The sequence below is a fragment of the Ictidomys tridecemlineatus genome, chromosome 6, assembly GCF_052094955.1.
Source record: "Ictidomys tridecemlineatus isolate mIctTri1 chromosome 6, mIctTri1.hap1, whole genome shotgun sequence".
NCBI classification, from domain to species: Eukaryota; Metazoa; Chordata; class Mammalia; order Rodentia; family Sciuridae; genus Ictidomys; species Ictidomys tridecemlineatus.
The window spans coordinates 84,197,465-84,220,039 of NC_135482.1; the positions used below are offsets into that span (position 1 = coordinate 84,197,465).

The window sequence follows — 22,575 nt, forward strand, 5'->3', positions numbered from 1 at the left end:
AAATCCACGTACAGATTGATTGTGTCACGGGAAAAGAATTATACTGTTTCATATCAGTACTTATACTGATTATAAAGCTAGTGTTCAGTATTTTATTATGACAGTCCCTAGGTAACGATATCTGTCCCCTTTATTAAAAGAAGCTGTCACTAGGTCAGATTTTTAAAAATCCAGTTATTATTTCACCTCTAGAAACAAGTTTATAAAGTTTCACCTTTTTAATGATTCTGTTTTAGAAGGCATTTAGAGCCAAAAGTTACATCTAATTATCCTATTATACTAAAAGGCATAATAAGAAAAGTGTTTGAGAGTACAACTATCTACTAAAATCAAACTGCCCAAAGCCCACTGCCAGTGAGGCATGAATGGGCATGACTCACATACAAATTAGGGGCATGCAATCTCTTTCAGCCACAAATTTAATTATGTTGTCCAGTATTATGGAGGTCATGGTCCTTGGAGATTTTACTTGCACCCGAGGTAGATTTAGAAGCCTCTTTTGTCAAGACATAGTCAGACTTGCTTCAGTTTATATCCCAAAATGTTATCCTCAAATTATCTCATTTCTCTTTTATAGACGATACACATTCCAACTATGGAGAATGGTCCTAAGCTTGCAACCCGTATCTTGGGCAAATTGACTGATATCCAGGTAAAGACTTCTTTCTTTTGAAATACCACATAGGAGTTGGAGGTGTGCTTAGCGTGTATAAGGCCTTGGGTTTGATCCCCAGCACAAAAAAGCAAAAGTAAAAATAAAATACCACCTTATTCCATCCGGGAAAAAAAAAAGTAAATATTACAATTTGAGATCACTAAATTAAATTGAAGGAAACCATTCCTTCTCCTATGGGTAGGCATGAGCAGAGCAGTAATGGAAAAGAAGATACATATTAAAAGAGAAAGAGAGATTGTTAGAGACTCCAGATTAACATTTTAAAAGTAAATGTAAATTTTGATAATACTTAAGTCTCATTAAAAAGTATGACATTTTCGTTTAAAAAACGAAAACAGAACGAAACACAGGAAGCAAACTGTTATCTGTGATTCCAACACTGAGGTAGAACTGCTGTACTCTTGAAGGTCTACACCTTCAATATTGAGTAAGCCTTTGTATACTTTTAGACCATGATTTCCCCCCCCAAAATGGAGTCAGATTATACATAATTTTGTTCCCTTTGCTCTTTCATCTGAAATCACTTTTTCATACCTCTTATATAGTTCAATTGAATTCTATTATATTGATACATTATCATTTTTTAAAAGAAATCATATTATTGAACATTTGCATTGCTGATGATTGTTTTCACTTCTCTGAATAGTATATAACTGATTATTAGGAAAAACAATCCCTTGGTTGAGTTGAAGGGCATGCACCCTATTTTTCATACCACTAGCTTTGTTTCACCCATTTTTTTTTTTTTTCTGAGCAACAACCTTCCGTAATGTCTCATCAGGCAGTCAAGCAGACATGCCAAATATCAGATAACACTGGGCTACCTAAAGAAGAGTCTATTCTATAATTTACATACCGTTTACAAGTTGGAGGATTTTGTTGAGCCTAGATACTATCATTGCCTGTTACTGAAATTATCCAAAGGGAGCTGAGACCAATATTGAAAAGTCAAATAAAACCTGATACATTAGGTAATGTCATATAATATTGAGTCATAAAACTAAGCAGATTTAAAGGTGGTTGGGAATGCAGCAGGTACCTAGAGAGTAAATAAGGTTCTTGGGTAGTGATAAAAATGGTATTCTTTTAAGACTTACTCAATAACTTTTATGTAAGCTTTATGGTATTAAAAGGAAAGAATGGTTCTGGGTTTTGAATCAATGAGCTGCTTTACTTCAACAAAGTTTTCTCTAAGAATTTTATGTAAGCTAAAAAAAAAAAAAGAAAAGAAAAGAAAACAATTTTCATATTGGAAGAGAGAAAAAATATCACTCAATTTTTTTCTGCTTTTGTATGCAGAAACAAGTAACTTGAGGGATAACTAATAAACAATTGCTCAATTGATGGCTCAAACATTTTAATTTTTTTCAGAGTTGTCTAAATAAACCTGATAAAGATGATAAATCATTGCAGTTTTGCTCAGATAAAGAACATAAATGGAACAAAAATAATCATAATTGGATAGATTGAGAAAGCCTTTTTCCATAGGAATTTAGAGATTTTTAGGAGGGGGAAGAAATGTGTCCATAAATGAGGAGAGAAAGATTGCTTCTGAAAATTTTCTTGCACAAATTATACATTTATAGCAGCTAATACCTAAAATGAGATTTCAGGGATGTCTTTTGAAGATTACATAAAATAAGAAAATTTAAGTGCTGGAGATGTAGCTCAGGGTGAGCACTTGCCTAGCATGTGTAAGGCCCTGGGTTCAGTCTCCATTGCTGCAGAAAATAAAATAAAATTTAAACTCACTTGATTTGGTTGACTTCACAGAAAAGTCACTACATTGAGAGAAATTCCACCACTGTGCTGGAATTGAAAGAAAGACCTAAGCATAGATGTTCAGTAAACATAGTCATGGGAAGGAATCACTAGGAGGCAAAGGCAGAAAAGGGACTCATTGGCATTGAGATGCTGACATGTATGCATGAGACCCAAAAGTATGAATGAGAAGTGCACACACACGGAATTTGTGGGCAAGCTGGGAATCCATTATTAAAGTTCTCAAAAAGGAACATTTTTCAAAGCAATATCATGCAAGCCGAATGTTAGTGACTAAAGAAAATGTTCCTGAACTTTCCCCTCTAATTTTATATGCTCTCTGTGTGCCTTAGTGCCGTGACTAAGAAGAAATTCATAATTCCTCTTTTCACTTTAGGTAGTAAAATTTAATGGTAAAAACCCTAAAAACTAATGATTGATTCAGAGCCCCACAGTGAACAAAGAAACAAAGGGATACTGTCAGGAGACATGTGGACAACTACAGCAATTCTGAATTAACTACAAACCAGAGGCTCCACATCTGCTCCACATTGAGCCACAGAAGACCACCCTTCATAGTCTAGGACCACACCTTCCTTCTTCATTTATTTTATGCCTGTGTGCACGGAACCTAAAGTCTCAAAATTGTTCTCATACAAGATGGCAAATTGGTGCTATTGGCCAAGCTACTAGGTTGTCTGTTTCCAAGAAAAATAATTTAAGTAATTACTGAAGAAAAAGCATGGCATTGCATCATGCTTCACATTTGATCTCTTTTGGCATTACATGGAAACACAAATGGTTCCTACAAAGCACTCTGGTAAAATTGAAGATGAGGGATACAACAACCACCAAAAAAATTTTTTTCAAGATTCTTGCCAGAATGACCCAGGGGGAAAATTCTTCTTCACCACAGATTTGACTTTCATTTTAGCTTCTGTACTTGTGCATGAGTCAGAATCTCTGAAGTTAAGTATTCATCCCATCATCTCATTTAGCTAATTACCCATATTGCTCCTTGAGTCTTAGATTATTCCACAAATAACCTCCAAGAAGGGGAACATTTCCAAGAATAGTTACTTTCTTTTTCCCATTTTTTTTGTTGTTGTCATCATTTTTTAAGCAACAACAACAACAACAACAAACCCATGTCTTTGTTCATATTTAACCAAGTGTAAACTTGGAGAACATCCGTCATGTTTGTTGTCTGTTTCTTTTCTCTCCTATCATACTTTGCTGTTCAAGTAACTCACCATCATATTAATCTTTGCCCCCACTTTGGGGTCCTCTCTTTTCTCCAAAGGTGCTGTGCTGTCTGATGCCACCCATCTTTGGAGCACCTTGTACAGTTTGCCTATCTGATAAGGTCTTGGTTATCTTCAATACTCATATCAAATAAGTCTCTCTTGAACATTAACTCTTTCCTGCATCCCAAATACACATACACTCACTTAAGTGTTACACTGACCATAGTTTCAGGGATTACCATCTAATACATTATAATGAGCCACACCCTTGTACCCTGCTTTGAAAACCTGTTCAGATGTTGAAATTGTTTATTTTCTTGTCATGCCCCAGGGTTCACGCAGGTTCTAGGGCAGAATACACAGGCCATGGTGCTTCTCCAGAGAATAAATAAAGCCATGAATAGCTAAGTAAGACACCAGGAGAGTACCAAAGAGCAAAAGATCTTTTGCTTTTGTTTATTAACACATACTAAGAAGGGAGAGGGAATATCTTGAAGGATGTTGTTTTAGTCAGTTTCGTGTTGCTAAAGTGACATACCTTGGGCAACTATCTTTCCTAAGAGAACAGGCTTATTTAGCTCACAGTTTTGGAGGTTCAAAACCTAACATCACCGAGCCTCATTGATTTGGCCTTTAATGAGAGGAGGAGATCAATGACAGCAGTGCATGTCACAGCAGCTGGTTACATCTTGAGCCAGGAAGCAGAAGGGATGGGCCAGGTTCCCTTTTAGGTTATGGTCCCAATAACCTAAGGAATCTCTCTAGGTCCCACATCACAAAGGTTCTACCACCTTTCAGTAACACCACCCTGGGGACCAAGCCTTCAATCATGGACCTTTGTGGGACACCCCAACCAAAATCCAAACCATAGAGAGTGTCAAATTATTTTTCAACAGAAGACTTTCAGATTTTCCAGGTGAGATACACATTGACACTGCTATCTGGATCATATAAAAGCTAGAACCTGCGGTAGCAGTGTGAGTGACCAGCATGGCTGCCATTGAGGTTTCAGAAAGTGGGGCGTAGTGACTGCCAAGACCCAAGGATAGACATCTTAAGTACTTTAGGTGAGAAAGGCTAAAAGGGACCGGAGCAGGATCCCTATTGATTCTGGGTCACCTGATGGAATCAAAGTCTGTTTTCTCACTTTCTCACTCGAAGCTTGAGCTTTGAAAGCACAAATGACTATTTAGCAGTTATTATACTTTTTTGGTTTTCAATAGAGTAGCTCAGTTACTTATGTGTGGGGTTAGAAGCCTCTCCAATATCCCAAGTTGTCCTCAGCGAACGGGAGAACTTTCCCTCCTGATTACTCTGATGACTGACTTCCTTGACCAGTTTCCAGCCCCTGCGGTTCACAGCACACCCTTTTCCACATGTTACAGAACTACAAAGCTTTGCCCAGCCCTTCAATAGTGTTTAGAACAATGATGACAAATTACTAGCTGGGGGCGGCACTGATTATTATGTTTTTATTGGCATTGCAGAGAGTGAGTACATGACACACAGGTTGTCCTTGTGCGTTGCCAAGAATTTTCTGCAGAATGTAAAGGCATTGAGCAAAAGCCGTATGAAATTATTTGCCGTATGTATCTCAAATGTGAGGCAATGGCCTTGTCATTAGTCATGTTTTGGTTTGGGGTTCTAACTGAAATGTTAAAGAGATTGAAATTCTGCACATCATACTAAACATGTGGGCTCAAAACACCCTTCTGCAGATGTAACCTAGTCTGCCACATTGCTTTGGCCCCATCTCTGATTCCAATGAATAAAGCTAAGTAAATATGACTTGGGGTGGGCCTGCGAATGTTGGAGGTTCCCTGTGGGTTTTGTAATGACGTTGACAATAGTACAAACTGAGCATCCCTATTCCAAAAATCCAAATTCGAAACTTTTTGAGTGGCAACATGATTTCACAAGTCTAGTGGTTCAGTGTACACAAACTTTGCATCATGTACAACATTATTAAAAATGTTGTATAAAATTACCTCCACACTGTGTATATAAGGCATATAGGAAACACAGGTGAATTTTGTGTTTGGACTTCAGTCCTGTTCCCCAAGGTACTTCAATGTGTATATGCAAAAATTCCAAAACAAAACTGAAATTCAAAGCACTGGTCCCATGCATTTCAGATTAGAGATACTAGATCTGTATAATGACTTCTTAGCTCATGTAGGCATGCTTTCTCGTTCCCTTTCTTCTGTGAACTCCTACTTTTAAGGAAGGAATTCTTAGCTTCACTAAAATCTTCCATCTCTACTTAGAATTATTTTTCCTTGAAAAATTGAATCATCCATCAGTCCAACGAACAATTTGATGGCTAAATAACTAGGTCTTCACATGATAAGTTATCTGTAATAATAGCACATTTCTTAGATAAAGCTCAGAAAGCTACAATTTTACTTAAAAGTGTAAATTGCAGGATGAGAGGGGTCAAACTGAGTCCATATTATGCGGGTCTGCAGAGTGATATGGACTATGTCTGTCACTGTAACCAAAATTGATTTTTTGACCATTTATAAAACAACTAATTAAAGTAAATTTACTTTAACCATTGAGATTCAAGGTGAAGTGATAGTAATCATGATCCACAAAAATGTCCATACACCAACTCTCAATTATTAGTGATGATAAAAGTGTCAGAATCCAAATAAAGAAAATAAAACAAGTGCTTTGCTCTGAACCTTAAATAATGTAGACATCATACATAAATGAGGCACCATTTGGGCGTGTGTTGTCTGATGTTTGCCCTTTTGGGCAGCTGGATCTGATGTGGACTAAGTCTCCTGTCACTTGGCTTCCCTCATACTCTTTCTGGTCTGAACCATAGGCGGTGTGTAGACTTTGTCTCAGTTCCCACTATTCTTATGTATTTGATGGTTTCTGCTCTGAGTTTTTAAAAATGTCTTAGGAGGGACACAGTACTGCACAGTGTGATCCAGGAGAAATAACATTAGAGGCAGGAGAGCTGGGCTTGTGCCTAAGTGTGATCAGAACCTTAGAGTCCTTGTGTATGAAATGACAGGCTTGGATTAAGATTCACTGCTCTTCACACTCAGGATTTATTCTGTTCTGTTCTGGTACCAGGAATTGAACTAAGGGGTGCTTAACTACTGAGCCACATCCCCAACCCTTTTCATTTTCTACCCTAAAGAAAGGGTCTCACTAAGTTGCTCGGGGCCTTGCTAAGTTACTGAGCCTGGCTTTGAACTTGCAATCCTTCTGTTTTAGCCTCCCAAGTTACTGGGATGAGAGGCATTTACCGCCACTCCCTCACACTTGTTTTTTTTTTTTTTTTTTTTCTTTTTTTAATATATTTTTTAGTTGTAGATGGGCACAATGCCTTTATTTATTTGGTTATTTTTTTATGTGGAACTTAGGCTAGAACCCAGTGCCTCACACAAATGAGGCAAGTGCTCTACCACTGAGGCACAACCCCAGCCCCTCACACTTGGTTTTTAAGCAGAACTTTCTTCAAAAGAAATCTTTCCTGGAATCCCAATATATAAAACAGCTAAAAATAAAATTATCCTGAAGTAAAGAAATAACATCTGGAGTCTCTTACTTGGGTCTTGCCCTATATTTAAGATGGTTGGTAAAGTCCTTTCTACTTCAGAAATTCTGATTCATACTAATTTAAAGTTATATTAGGGCCAAGTAAACCAGTTCATGTGGAAAGGGACATGGTCTGAGTGATTCGGGTGAACTCAAAGTGACAGATTCAATGCCCTGATTCCCTGAGCTGGGAAGACGTACTCCAGGTCTGTCTCCACACACATACAACGTCTTTGTGGATAGGTAGAGGGCAATCAAAGTGATGGTCGAGAATGTGAAATTTGATGTGACAGAGACCTTGCCTAAGATCTGGGATCTTACGTATAGTGTTAGGGAAGTTATTTAACCTCCGTAATTAATAATATTCAGCTTTCTCATCCATAAAATGGGATTGATAATAGCACCTACTGTCTGTCCGTAGTTTCCGTGAGGACTGAATGAGGTCATAAGTCTGGGAAGCTCCTGGCATGCAGCTTTGCTCAAAGGGTGACAGTTTATTTAAACACAGGTGTTTGTTGAATGAGGAAACGAATATAAAACTGGCTTTCCATTTCTGGCACGTAATATCTTTGTTTCATTAATTCTAAGTATTAAAATTCAGGTTTGTTTCATAGCAGATTATTGGCTAGTGCAAATAAGCAAATTCTATTCATGATACTAGCTACATGACTTTTAAAGGAACAGGAAAAATTGGGATGCTAACATATTACAAAACAACTTTGACTTAGAGACAATCTATGAGGATCTTCAACTTCATTTTGTGCATGAACATGAAATAAGTGCACTTCAGATTCAGCGGGAAATGCATCCCCAGATTTTCTGATTTCGTAAGTCTGAGCTGGGTCCTGGAACTTTCCATTTCTAACAACCTGATGCAAGTTGTGTGAGGAATGCACTTGGTGCAGCACTTTTTTAGAGAAGAGATAACAAATAGTCAATTTAACTCAGTTACTTTGCTTGCAGAACAGAAGCTAAATATAGAAATAGTGGTAAGAGGGTTGCACTTAAATGATACATGAAGGACACACACCAGCTATAAATTTGTTCAGCAATCATTATAAAAATTTGTGATTCTTTCTAGCTATTTTTTTTTTTTTTACAGATCTCCTTATATACAACTTTCTTATATTTTTGTAAGCTCTTTCTTTCTTGTTCTCTCCTGCCCGCCTTCCTTCTCTCTCTCTAATGTTATTTTTAATATGAATATATATGCTTTTAATGTTCAAAACGGAAGCGAACTCTTTGTATAGCTTTGGTTGTGTGAAGTTTGTTTATAACCTATTCCCACACTGTGAGCTTTTGTACTGACTCATGTTTTCTTGCTTTTGTTCTAGTATGGAAGAGAAGAGAGCGACTGGACAATTGTATTATCCTGAATGAAAAATGCAGAAAATCTACTGTATGCTTTTGGAATAGACTGCTGCATTTGAATTGTGATAGATCTTTTTGCCTACCTGTTAGTAGTTGTGCATAATGTAGTTTGCATTATTAGTGTGTTACAAGAATGACTTTTTTCCCCCTCTTGTGCCAGAGAACATGAATCGTAATTGTCAAATGGTGTTTTGTAGGCTTGGTAGTAGTAGCTTACCTTCCTACCTTTTCCCAGAAAGATAATAATGTAAGCCATATAACAGAATTTTCCTTAATAATTTGAGTGCTTCCCTTAGTAGTTCACTCAGATCCAAAAATGTTTATTCTTTAGTATAAGGTATGGCTCCTCAACCAAATGAGATGTGTGTGTATGTCTGAAAGCTAATTTGAATACTTCATAGGTAATGTTTCTGGTGACACATCATTATCCTCAGAAGCACTCAGAAAGTGCTTTATTTTAAAATGAAGATTCTAAAGAAAAACTGGATTTCCTTCCATCATTGTGTTTTTCAGGCCCTTAAGTCCACCTTAAGGTAAATACCTCCCTTTTTCAGGTATCTCAGTCTGCTATGAGCTCACCTGTGCATCTGTAAAACCTGGGCACATTGCTGCCACTGCCTTTCCACATGGCTTTGTAACTGGCTGTCCATGGGCTCCTACCAGACTGAGAGCCTAATGCCTTATAGATCTTTGTATCCCCAATGCCTGGCACATGGTAGGTACTCAGTAAATGTTTGATGCGAATGAACAAACGAACGAATGAACATATAGCTCCTATAGAAGTAGTCCTTCTCCGTTTCTGTATTTTGAAACCTCTATTAGAATTTGTGAACAATTCTGTTGGTGTGTAATGTTTACCTCATGTTGTCTTTATTTTCCATGGACTCCAAAGTCATTAGAGATACCGAGAGGCATAGTTGCAAGCATTGGTTCATGTTTGCAGGCTATCTTGGAGTGGAAGCAATAGCTCTAGAGAATTCATGATATTATAGCAGCCAAATGAAAATGACAGATGTTACATGTTAAGTGTTAAATGCAAAAGAAATCAAAGGTGAAGGGGAGGGGAGGAAAGAAGAGGAATCCTCAAGTTTTTTCACTCTTTGTGCAGGTACTCTTTTCTGTTGACTGGGGATTGAGGGAGCATGTGGTTAGGATACAGGGAGAGCAATTACTGATGATATTTTCCTCGTTTGGGAGCTGTGAATTTAAAATTGTATCCTTTCCTGCTTTATCTATGGGAAAGTCAAATCTTGACAGAAAACATTTACCCTTGGTAGGTCAACTCTCAGACATTGTAGTGTGCTTTCCCTCAGTCCTAATAACTTTCATCTTGCTGATCATATTTCATCCTCTTTTCAGAGCAAAGGAAAAACATTCTAAAAGTTTGATGCATTGGAAACATTTCCTCGAGGCATTTAACAACACATAGCAAATGGGCTTTGATTCTTTTCCAAAACTTTTAGCTGTAGGGTCTCTTTTAGAGAGGACTGGTAAAATGAAAATTAGAGAAGGCTAAGATGAAAAGGAATAGTAAAAATATCTTTTAGGGGCTTTTAATTGGTGATCTGCAGTCTGGGGCCAGTCGGTTCTCTGCAGCCTAAGGTACTCTTGACTCCTCTGCACATGCTCAGTGAGGGTATGCATTTGCCTTTACTGAGTCCCTTGACCTCCTTCTTAATATAGCAGTCCAGAAAAGAGTTTCAGGTAATTTTAACTGTCAAGTAGCACATAATAACTAGACTCTGGGTCCCTTGAGAAAGGGAAATTACTTGTTTGCCATAAGTACATTTTATACTTTGCATTTCTAAATTTAGTTAGCCCATTGTGAAAGCTAGAGAACACTGTGTTTATATGATTTCTCTCATAAAAACATAAGAGCACGTTAAGCCCTTCCCACCAGACTCAAAGAAGACTAAAGATATGTATTTTTAAAAACTAGAGACCTCCATTCTCTTAAGTAAAAAGGACAGGAAATTGACCTTGACACTCACTTGTTAAATAGATTTAAAAGGAACATCTGCACTTCTTTTTTTCTTGTGCACTATTTGTTTAATTGCAGTGGAGTAATACAGCAAGTGTCACATTATAACTAGGCAATTATCCATTCTTCAAGACTTAGTTATCTTAACACTAATTGATCATTTAAGGCATAAGATAGTCTAGCATTAGGAACATGTGAGGCTAATCTGCTCAAAAAGATCAACAAATTAATATTGTTGCTGATATTTGCATAATTGGCTGCAATTATTTAATGTTTAATTGGGTTGATCAAATGAGATTCAGCAATTCACATGTGAATGAATATAAACAGAACTAGTGGCACTTAAAATGATAATGATTAACTTATTTTGCATGTTCTCTTCCTCCCACTTTTTCCAGTTTTTACAATATCAGACCGAGTTTGTCAGCTTTGCCCAAAACACATCAGTAAAAATCAAGATCTTAAAATGCAGTATTCTGACATAGACAAGACCTGAGAATTTCCCAAAGAGATTTGCTATTAGAAAATTCTGGTTGTTGTTGTTATAGTCATTAATCAAGTATTCAATTCATGAAACACCAAAAGAAGGGTCTGGGTTATGTGCCACACCCTCCATTATAGCTGGCAGGTGAATGCATCGATATAATACCTGTTTTAGCCTTTGCTCTCAAAAGCACAAAGGAAAAGGGATAAGAAGGAAATGACTAATAATCCTTGTTAGGGAATCATGTTCTTTCTACTGATAAACACTTCCAATTCTTCCCCACCTCCCCCAAAAGACTGCTATAAAAAAACCAACACACAAACTATGTGGTGGAATGTGATGTCAGCTTTCCTGAAGATGAGGGGAGCATCCATTATGCATCCTGGATTAAAGTTTCTCTCACCAAATGAGTTTTATTGCTTGAAAAAATTGTACCTAAACAGGTAGTCTTACTTGCCCCAAGTCTGAACACTCTTGGCCCTTTGGAGGCAACGAAAGTATTACTTTGTCAAAAACACTATAGGAACTTTTTTATTAAGTCTGTGTTAGGGGGATGGTGCTGTTGAAAGCATCCACCATGATAACCATATTTCTTTCCCTGTCCTACTTAATGCTCGATCATGGTATTCTGTTTCCCCTTTTCAAGCCTATTAGTTTTGCCTTTCCAAAACTGTTAGTTTGTTTTACCCTCATAATTGGGAAAACAGAAGACAAGCAGGCGAGCAAAAGACTTATTGTTCACTTTGCATGAGTTGTATTTTTTGAAATATTTAGAGCAATATCAGATGTACCAAGGCAAAGGACTTAGGGGTTTGAGAAACTCCTTATTTCATGTCCTGATTCTAAATACAACCAAAGAACCCTTCCTTTCAATGTGGATTTCTTCCTACATGGATATGGAAAACCTTAGCAAGGGGCACAACTTTTCAATAAACATTACTTGACAGACAAGATCGTGGGGATTATAGATCAGGTGATAAGTGTTGATGGAGCACCCACAAATGTGCATCTCACACAGCAGCAATAGGATAGTTTTAAAAAATAAATAGCATTACCTCTTGGAGTTTATCATCTGTTACTTGAACTAATTTTAGATATAAAAGCAGAATTTAGTAGCTAGATTATAAAGACAGGAAGACCAGAGCATATCTCTCTTCTCAAGAAATTGCAATAAGCATTTCATCTCACTTTTTGAGCAAAATGTTCTGTTTTCATTCCTTTCCTTTAGTGGAATACTGCTTAGAAAGGTTAGTACTTAGGGTTATTTGCCCCCTGGGTGTGTGGGGTAGTGACTTTCTGGCTTGCTAGTTACCATCAACCTGGTACACTGTGTCTGCATTTCTTTGGAGCAGTGTTGAGTTGTCAAGCTACATCTAACAGAGCACAGCCTATTTCAGTCAGCATCTTAAAGTCAAAGCCAGATTACATTGAAATAAAGAAAATGATCCTGGGAGTCAGTCTTTCAAGCTGTTTAAACCATTAGCTAAAAGGTGATAGATCCAGCTACTCAGAAAATAACTTTCACATAACCATGATTTTTCACAGTTTGAGATTTTGAATAAGAAAGGCCACTTAAGGTACTGCAAAGAGATTAATTTTTTATCATTGCTGGAAAGCCCCTTTAAAATGTGAAACCAGAAAAAGTAATTTAGTTTTTCCATCTTCAACATACATACCGTAATAAAAGATCTCTCAGATATTTAAAATCTACTAGACACAAGTCTTAAAGTTTTAAGTCATCTGTCTGTGATGGACCCAATGAACATGACCTAAAACCCAAGTTGCATTGTGATCAGTGTATGTAACCCACTGTCAGAATGGTGAGAATTCATGGAAGCTATGCTACAGGAGTGGATTAAAACACAGTTTCATTGGATTTCTCTGCACACCCAATATCAATTGCTGGGTTCCTTGTTGTCCATTATTGAATTATGGGAAAAAAATTAGTGAGAGACTTCAGATGAAGAATAAGAAAAAGTAGAAGTTAAAACTTGCTTCTGGGTTGGCCATCTTCCAGGTGTTGGGCTCTTTAGCCTTCAATGTAGGTGCTAAACACAAGCCGTGCCATTAAGAAGTGACTATAGTAGCCAATCCATCAGATATTAGTACTAGGCCATGATATCAAGCTTGTAATCTGAGGGTATTGTTATGTAGGAACCATTTTAGGTTACTACCAATTTGGATGAGACTTTTTAATAATTGCATAGTCTAAAAGATCTATGTCTTCAACCAGTTTTTTCTGACTCATGGAAATTCTTGAAGCCCAATAATATGTGACAAGGGGTAGATTGTGGCCATTTTTTCCCCCTTAGAAATACTATTTACCACCTTTCTTTGGTGAAGATTAACTAATTTGGAAATTGGTTATTATATGTTGTTTTAATGAAAATTTACAACATGAATTAATTTCCCAAGGCCAGTTTGACATGGACATTAGAGTTGTTCCTAGGCTTAAACAAAGGAATACAAATATCCTCAATTTCTACATTACTGATAAGTTTTAAAAGAGTATAGGAATTATGTCAAGAGTATGGCTACAATTAGATTTTAAGTATGTCTTAAAAATAAGCTAGCCAACCCCTGCTGCATATGAAAATTCTGCAGATGTTTCTCTGGTCACTTAGAACAAGGATGGTCCTACAGGATCCTCAGCCAGCTGATACATGAAGCTGGAGCCAGACCCACACTTTCAAAGAACTTGTGCCTGCTTGATACAGCAGCCAAGGGCAAATAAGTAGTTTGAGGCAGTTTTTAAATCAGAGCTTAAGGATAGGAACAGCATCTAAGGTTAACCAGGGAATTTGTAGAACCTATTCTTTTGTATCAGAATCTGATTGTAATTACTGTTGGAATGATGAGCCCTAGCCTCAATTTCTCTTCTGTAGTCATTTTTTGAAGTTCTCTTTAAGAAGTAAGTAAGTAGGAGGAAATAAACATTGTAAATGAGGATTGGTTTTCACGAAAAATTGTTTAAGGTTATGGTGAAAGGATTTCGGCTGACTACCGTGTAATAATGGGAATGTGGAAAATACAGTGGGTAAAGGAAACTACCTCATTCTTTGAAGGTTTTGTAGAAGCACAATTAAACATTCTAAAATGGCTTTGTTGCACAAAAGCCATCTGGTGTGAAGAACTCTATATTTGTATGTCTAAAGGACCTGGAATAATTGTATTTTGTTGGCAACAGAGACATTCTTTATTGTTTGCAGGTTCCTCATCAAATCAGCAATTATGCACAGTTTCTGTCATCAATAAAACAACTTAAAGGAATCCTGGTTGTGTAGTGTTGTGAAATTGGCATTGTTGGGTGTATGAAATAATAATGCTTAATTACCATTTTTATGATGTCCCAAGGTTTTTGGTCAGGGGATATGAATGTAGTGTGGTATTTTTAAACGAAAACGACATTGAGAAAGTGAAAAGAGTTGAATATCACAGAAAGACCTGAAATCATATATTTGGAGAGAGTCTAAATATGTCTCATATTCAGACATATGAGTGAGAAACACTATGGGCATTTAAAATCATCCTTTTTCACTGGTTATGAATTTATATTCAATAAAATTTAGCTTTATATTTTGTAAAACAATGATAGAGTACTTCTTCCCATTGCTCATAATGTACATACCTCACTGACAAAGCCATACACCAATATGTGTTAACTAGCTTTAGAATGAAAGAAACTTGTAAAACAAAAACTATTTGGTCAAAACCTAAAGAACATCAGTGATTTTTGTTTGTTTGTTTGTTTATTTGGTTTTTTTTAGCCAAACCAGGCTTCATATAAATTGTCCTCAGGAGTGCCTGTCTTTGAGAGAATAAAGTGAAGAGCACATATTAAATCTGATGATCACTTCTTTCATATTCATTTTCTTGTCATTTGTCCAAAGGATTACAAGTGCATTGAAGCTGAAGGCTTTCTAAGGAGTTAACTTACTGTAAACTGAACTTAAAAGTGTCATAGTGCTCAGTGACCCTCTTCACCAAACCCTGTCGACCTGTGAAAATACTGTCCTTTATCAAGATCTCTATCAAGAAGTTGCATGCAGAGTTTGGAAGGTCCAGGCGAAGGTTATTAGTCAAGTCCTCTGACAGTGTCAATGCTCAACTCCCACAAGAGTGACAGAGAGAGTCCTGACATTCCTGGAGGTGATGACATATATTTGTTGGAGCTTATACGATTTATCAGAGGAGACAGCAGCCTCCTTCAGGGTAGAAAGTGTCTCTTCTACATTGATTTAATAAGAAGCAAAGAGAAAAAAGGGGGAGGCTTTCCAACTTTTATAATCATGTTTTCTCTGTGCTGACTCAATGTGATCTTAAGCATATTTTTCAAATCAAGAGTCTTACTGCACATACTTGATGTGATCTATTGCCTTAGATCAAGGAATGAGCTATTGTAACTTGACTTTATTTATAATGGTGAGAACTTGCAGATTGGCACTCTTGAAACCAAGATAGCCAGAGCTAGGTGTAGATGCTTCTTTTATCTACAGAATAATCAGTGGGCGGGCTCTGTATCTGTGTCTATACAACAGGGACAGTGTTGCTTGAAACCCATGGTCATTCTCTCCAAAGGTGGTCATTACTAAGTAGAGAGGAATTTTGAAGAATGTGATGGGAAATGTTAGAGTTGAAAGATCTATGCTGTGTCCCAAACGCATCATACTAATATTTTTAAATATTTATTTTTTAGTTGTAGTTGGACACAATACCTTTATTTCCCTTATTTATTTTTATGTGGTGCTGAGGATTGAACCCAGGGTCTCGCATGTGTGAGGCGGGTGCACTCTACCGCTGAGCCACAACCCCAGCCCCATACCGATTTTTAAAGCTGAACTGCTTGAGATTAAATTGAATTTGTTTTAACGATATCTACATAACCTAATAAATGTTTCTTCTTAAAGATTCATTCATGATTATGATAAACAGAGGTGGCTCATACTTTGATCTCTGGCTTCTTCTGAGTCATGGTGAGATAACAAAACATCTTTCTTACCATGTAGATAGCATAAGAAGAGAATAGTTAAGAGCCATCATCTGCCCCTAACATCATGAATAAATTGGAGAGAAAGGGGAGATTGCAATAATACCAATCTTAGTTGTTAATTTTTCTGTTCCACATGAGTGTAGCTGTGATGGCTAGTTTTATGTGTCAACTTGACTGGGCTATAATGCCCAGTTGTTTGGCCAAACACCATCCTAGTTGTTTCTGTGAAGAAATCTTTTGAGTTGTGATTAATATTTAAATCAGTAGACTTTGAGAAAAGCAGGTCACCCTCCAAAAAGTAGATGGGCTTCATCCAGTCAAAGGCCTTAAAAGCCTTTTAAAAGATGGGTTTCCTAAAGGAGAATTTGGCCTTAAGGAATGTAAAAGTCCTGCCTGAAATTCCCAGCCTTCCTGGCCTGCCCTGCAGATTTGAGACTCAAGACTACAACATCAACTCTTATCTGAATTTCTAACCTGCCAGTTTTCCCTACAGATTTTGGACTTGCCAGCCCCCACATTCACATGAGGCAACTGCATTCCTTAAATCTTAATAGATTGATAGATAATATTATAAACAGACATGATATACTTCCTATGTGTTCAATTTTTCTATAGAACCCAAATACAACCATAGATCACTTTCTTACTTAGGGGATGGAACTTTTCTCCCGAGGAGGAATTATGTAAAGTATTATTCCCTCTTGACTCGGGTATCTAAGGCAAGGCATGCCTAGCAGTTCAGAAAAGTGTTCACCTCATAGGGCACCTGTAATATTTTACTGTGATTGTAAGCATGGTACCTATCTGAGAATAATTCTAAAATTGGTAAGTTACACAGCCCAAACCAACTTACTAAAGGTAAACACCACAAATCAAATTTCAGATTTTAATGAAGGAAATATTTCTGAGTGTTGGTTAATTTAATCTCATTAAATGCCCCTTAGATTATGTTTAGGCCTAATTGATGCCTTCAAAATGCAATGTACCCAAAAAAATTGATGGTAAGAATTTGATGGAACTGAGGAATGGGATGATTTTATCAGGCAAGCAACCATTCTAACAATAAAAAGTCATAGTTTTACCAAATGCATGATTACAGAGATCATCAGAGTCTTCTGGACCCTGCTGACTTCACCCAGTGAGTCAACCAGGTTCAAACCCATTCATACTTACTAAGGCTTCCCCCACCATGCTCAATTTAGGACACACGTTGGTAGTCATTTGGATTTTTATTTCCCTAAGGTGCGCATGTATTAAAGTTATATTTTGCAAAACCGTTTGATGAATTGAATAAAAGTCTACTTCTGCAATGAAATTTGACAGGGCAATTTAAAGGACAATAAAATGCCAAATGAGGTTAAGTAATGAGGACAGGATCTTGCACAACAGCTCCTCACCAGTTTTGTTGTTCTCAAGGAAAAAGAAAGTGATCGCAAATTTTCTATGAGGAAAAGGAGTAGGATTTTTCTTGGGCTTCCTGTGGTCATAACCATGAGGTTAATGTTTGCATTTTCTACAAATGAATTCTGCAAGACTTTTCCCCACTAAGGGAAACTTTTCAAATAGCAATAATCCTCCTGATACTATTTCAATAATAATTGCTCTTCTTGCTAATCACTGATTGGAATGTCTATTATCCATACAGTCAAGTGCACAGTTTTGATTTTATCCTTTCATTCACATTCATTTCATTTCTTCATGGTTTTCTAAGGTGACTATCTAAACTGAGAGAATTTGTAATTATGTATGTCAATGTTTGCCTCTCCCGCTAGACTAGTAATTCTTCAAAGAATTACATTTAACTCATTTTCCTGTTTTCTCATAACAAAATGCCTTAATCATATATAAGGAATATATGTCTTATATATCCTAATCCCCCTGCACAGGGTCTAGCTATTATATAATAGGCACAAAATGTTTGGCAGCTCCATGCCTTCTGTAAGTGCCACTTGCCTCCAAGTATCGAAGACTTCTCATTTGCAGGCTTAATCTCATGAAAATCGTGAGTTAATTGGAGAGAGGTCTGATCAAGAATGAACAGCTGAGGTTCAGGGGCATGAAATGAGCTTTGCTACTGTAACCCTACCACCATCTGGTGTTGCCTGAATGTTCCCCTGGCTCTCACCTGAGCTAGAGCTTTCTCCCTAATCCTCAACAAATGTCTGTCCATCCTGATTGACTAGATCTCTGTCTGCACTGGTATAATTCTTCTGGGTAACAGGCACCATGCTCATAGCCTCAGCCTATTTGGCCAGTGCCTAACCACCTTCTCAAGCCTGGACTTTTTCTGTTGCCATCCAGATATAGATGGGTCCAGTTTCAATCTAGATTGACACCTTGGGAACAAATTTCAATACCTCTTGCTTGATAATGATTACAGCTGGACCCCACCAACCAGTCTGTAACCTAGGTCCTGAATATGGCCTTGATTAGAACTGAATTTGCCATATTACAATGAGCATGGTGACTTGGGTTGATTCCTGCCTCCTCCGGGTTTGCCTGGCTCTGGTCTACACTGGTTTGTCTGCCAGCTTGCTCTTGAGGTCTCGGCTGGCAAGAGCTCCCTTTTGGCCCAAAGAGAAATAACCAGTTAGCTTTGAAAATCATCCTAGCTTCCTGTTGTGTGGGTTTAATTCAATTTACTTTAATTTAATTTTTTAGAGAGTATCTTTAAAAGTCTAAAATTGCACCTACTGGATTCGTTTTGAAATAATCTAAAAGCTTGCTACTCAAAAGTATCATTACCAGACCAGCAGCATCAGAAAATCCTGGGTGCTTTTTGGAAATTAATGCAGCGTCTTAGGCCCTTTCAGACCTACTAAATCAGAATCTGCATTTTTAACAAAATGATTCATTTAAACATTTAAATGTACAAGCACTGATCTGAAAACCCAGCATCACATCAAAGGAAGAGACTCCTCAGAAACCATTGCAAAGTTAGAAACAAGATTCCTTTGCAAAACAAATAACTTGTAAATAAAGTAAATTGTTCTGAAATTAAAGTGGCCTTTCATTTCTATACTCAAGGTCCTGAGTTTGTTCAAAACCTGACCTATGCCAGTTGGATTATGAAATGTTACTCCCAAATTGCTAATTCCTTCTGAGATTTTTTTCCCCTGGCACTTTGCTTCTGTCTCAGTCTCCTGTGAGAAAGTTATCACGGTGGTCTATGAAAATTACCACACAGGAAATAACAGATGACTTCTAATTAGTGAATTCCTCCACACTATTTATTCTCTGTATTTGGAGCCATTATAGAGCCTCTGGGCATATCTACACAATTATAAAGATCAACAACATTCCTAGCCAAGTTGCAGCTGTTCTTGGATCTTTTGGAATACTTACCTAGATAAGCGCTTCCTTTTATATTAATGTAAGTTCTCTGCCAATGACGGTTAGTTGGCTGATAACTTGACTGAGGGACGCTAGCCCACTTAGAAAGCCTGCAGGTGCAGTGCTGGGCCCATGTGGCCCCAATGAGTGATCTTTCCCCACTTATGAGTCTGTGACAGTTTTCTTAGAACCTGAAATGAAGGTGCTGAGCGTCAAGTCAGCTGGGTTTTCCTCCTGCGAAGATCATAGTTTTTGTTCTAGCACAAATGAGAAGTAATTCTTGCATCAGGCTGGACTGTATCTCAAGAAGCACAGAAAGGCACAGACAGAGGCTTCTTTTTTTCTTTTTCTTTTAAACTATCACTGGAGCAACTGCTCTCTTCAGGAAGTCACTCTAATGTCAAAATGTTAAGAACTTTTTCTCTCAAGTCTAAATCCTTTTTGCTACCCAACTAAAGTGTTTTCATATTTCAGCTACAGAGAGACATCTCAAACGTAAAAAAAAAAACCCACCTAATTTTTCCTGTATAGCTTCCTTCCATACAATAACATTTTTCATTTTTACTCAGTTACCAATAACCCTTGCTTCTCTAGGTGAAATTCCAAGGTTGCCTCTTTTGTCTTGGGCTTTCTTCTTACTTTTTGTATCTACTCTCTCAAACTTCTCAAAGCTCTTAGGAGACAGCTACTTTTTTTAAAAAAAGAATCTATTGAGAAATATAGACAAATTCCAAAAGATTATAAAGATTGACATCTGAATCAGCCATGCACCAACCTCACAACTTTAATAAATAAAATATTACCATTATCCTTCAGTTACCTTCTCATCTATCACATTCCCCTCTCTAACCCTGGGAGATAACCTCTCTCTAGGATTGTCATTTAGTCTTAACTGTAAATTGAATCTTAGTGTCACCCTGGCAAGGGTATGGTATTCAAGCCTGATTTCTAATAATAAAAATAAATAGCTTATATGGACCTTTAGAAGAACTTTTGGCAAAGGGAAAATATATGGGGAGCAGAGTCCTTCCTGGGTAATAATTGGCCCTGAGAATCACAATATACTCAGATTGTATCTGATATATATCAACCAAATGAAATTTTCCCTGTTACTGGTACTTTATTTACGTATGGAAGCCTCTAACAACAGGCATTAATTCTGACTTATTTCCTATTTTTGTTTCTGTCTAATCCTGTTCATTAGCTTTCTTTTTTTTTTTACTTTTAATTTTTTTAAAATTTTTTTTATTGGTTGTTCACAACATTACAAAGCTCTTGACATATCATATTTCATACATTAGATTGAAGTGGGTTATGAACTTTCTCACTGGAAATTGAGAGAATATAGGAACAATAATGATACATACAGCAGAGAGACAAAGAGCAACTATTCTAACTTCCATTAGTTTTATGATGAATTTGTTCTTTTTAGAGCAAACATCACCAGTAATTACATCAATCTTAGCTGACAATCACTGATTGTAGCTCTTGGTGTTACTAGACTGGATCTCTGCCCACGATATTTCCAGTGTCTTCTCTTGCCCTCACCAAGCTAACCATACTGATTAACTTCCAGGTTCTCAAATATACTCAGATCTCCCGCTTTCTATGGCATTTTGCATATTCCCTCCCTTCTGCTTCAAATGAGCCCATCCTGCTCCTCACAACCTTAGTCAGTTCTCCTCCTCTATCTCCTCAGAGAGCTCTTCTTGACTATATTGTCTAGAATGACACCCCTCCACCCCCAATGATTGTCATCTCAGCTTCTCTTTGTTTTCTTCAAAGCTCAGACTGCAACTGAGATTATTTGATTTGCTTATTTACCATCTCTACCATTATCATATAGGCACTATGTGGGCAGAGACCTTTTTTTTTCTTATTTACAAATCCTACCATGGTCTTCAGCCAAAGGAGGCATTTACAAATATTTTTATGAAGGGAGAGAGGAAAAGAGGAAGGAAGGAAGAAGGAAGGGCAAGCTAGCTTCATGTATGAATCTTTTGCCATTTGTAAATTAATCCTTGAAAATATCCCTTTATTGTGCCTCAAATTCTTTGTCACCATGATTTCTATTACATTGTAAATTGGACATTTCTTCATTAAATAATTGGGTTTTGTTTTTTGGGTGCTTGTTTGTTTGGTATTAGGGATTGAACCCAGGGGTGCTCTACCACTGAGCTGCATCCCTAGTCTTTCAATTTTTTTTTATTTTGAACAGAGTCTCCCCAAGTTGCTGAGGCTGTCCTCAAACTTGTGATCTTCCTGTCTCAGCCTCCCAGGTCACTAGGAATTCAGGTGTGCACCACAGTGCCTGGAAAATAACTGATTTGAAAGAGAATCTTGACATTTTTCAAGTCTTACTGAGACTTCTTTTTTTTTATTGGTTGTTCAAAACATTACAAAGCTCATGATATATCATCTTTCATTACTGAGACTTCTTGTACCAGCATTAATAGTCAACCCTCTTTAGGGGGCTATTGCAGGTTTTTTTTCCCCCAAATATCTTTCTCTTGAGATAATTCTAGCTCCACATGCATTTGTAAGAAGTATTCCACAGGAATCTGTACATCCATTGCTGTTTTCCCAAGTGATAGCATCTTGTATTACTATTAAACAATAAAACAATCAGGAAAACTAATTTTTTCCCCTCTTAATTCCAATTTACTCACTCTTTCATCTACAAAAGGCTTAAAATAGTTTAGAAAAAGGACAGATACAATGCCATTATTTTAAAATTAATTACAAGGGAGAAAACAAAGTTTAAAATAAGTAAAATATGTTAACTTTTCGACAAATTTATAAATTGGTTCTCTGCAAAGTCAATAGATTCCAATTATTCATAAGTGAAAACATGCAAACTGTTCAAAGAGACACTAAGAGTTCCTTCTTAAAACAATAAAAAAAGTTCTCATAAGGAACAACTACATGTGCTTATGAGAGACATTTTTACTATCTCCCTTGAGTTACAGTGAATGTGACAATACGTAGCAGATCACAAGTACCTCACTAGCTACATTTCTCTCTCACATGACATTAGACCTTACCATAGACCTTCAGGGCTACTCATGAACAGCTGGACTGTGCCAAGTGAAATCCTCAAATTTCACCCAGCTACATGGCTTTATTGAACTCCATAGATCAATCACAGGGAATAGCCAGTATGGTAATAATTGG

At 37.1% G+C, this 22,575-nt stretch overlaps 1 protein-coding gene across 10 annotated transcripts in view; it reads left to right on the top strand.

Moving 5' to 3' along the window:
- Positions 1-14,348, top strand: part of Bcat1 (branched chain amino acid transaminase 1) — a 105,779-nt gene extending 91,431 nt beyond the window's left edge. For 9 of the 10 annotated variants that reach the window (XM_078015073.1, XM_078015068.1, XM_078015067.1 and 6 more), the window contains 3 exons: positions 578-652; positions 3,741-3,803; positions 8,577-14,348. In XM_078015073.1, the coding sequence (XP_077871199.1) occupies positions 578-652; positions 3,741-3,803; positions 8,577-8,618 (180 nt within the window). In that variant the 3' untranslated portion in view covers positions 8,619-14,348. The remainder of the gene's footprint in view (positions 1-577; positions 653-3,740; positions 3,804-8,576) is intronic. The other variant, XM_078015066.1, reaches the window with a different exon arrangement.
- Positions 14,349-22,575: the final 8,227 nt, after the last annotated feature.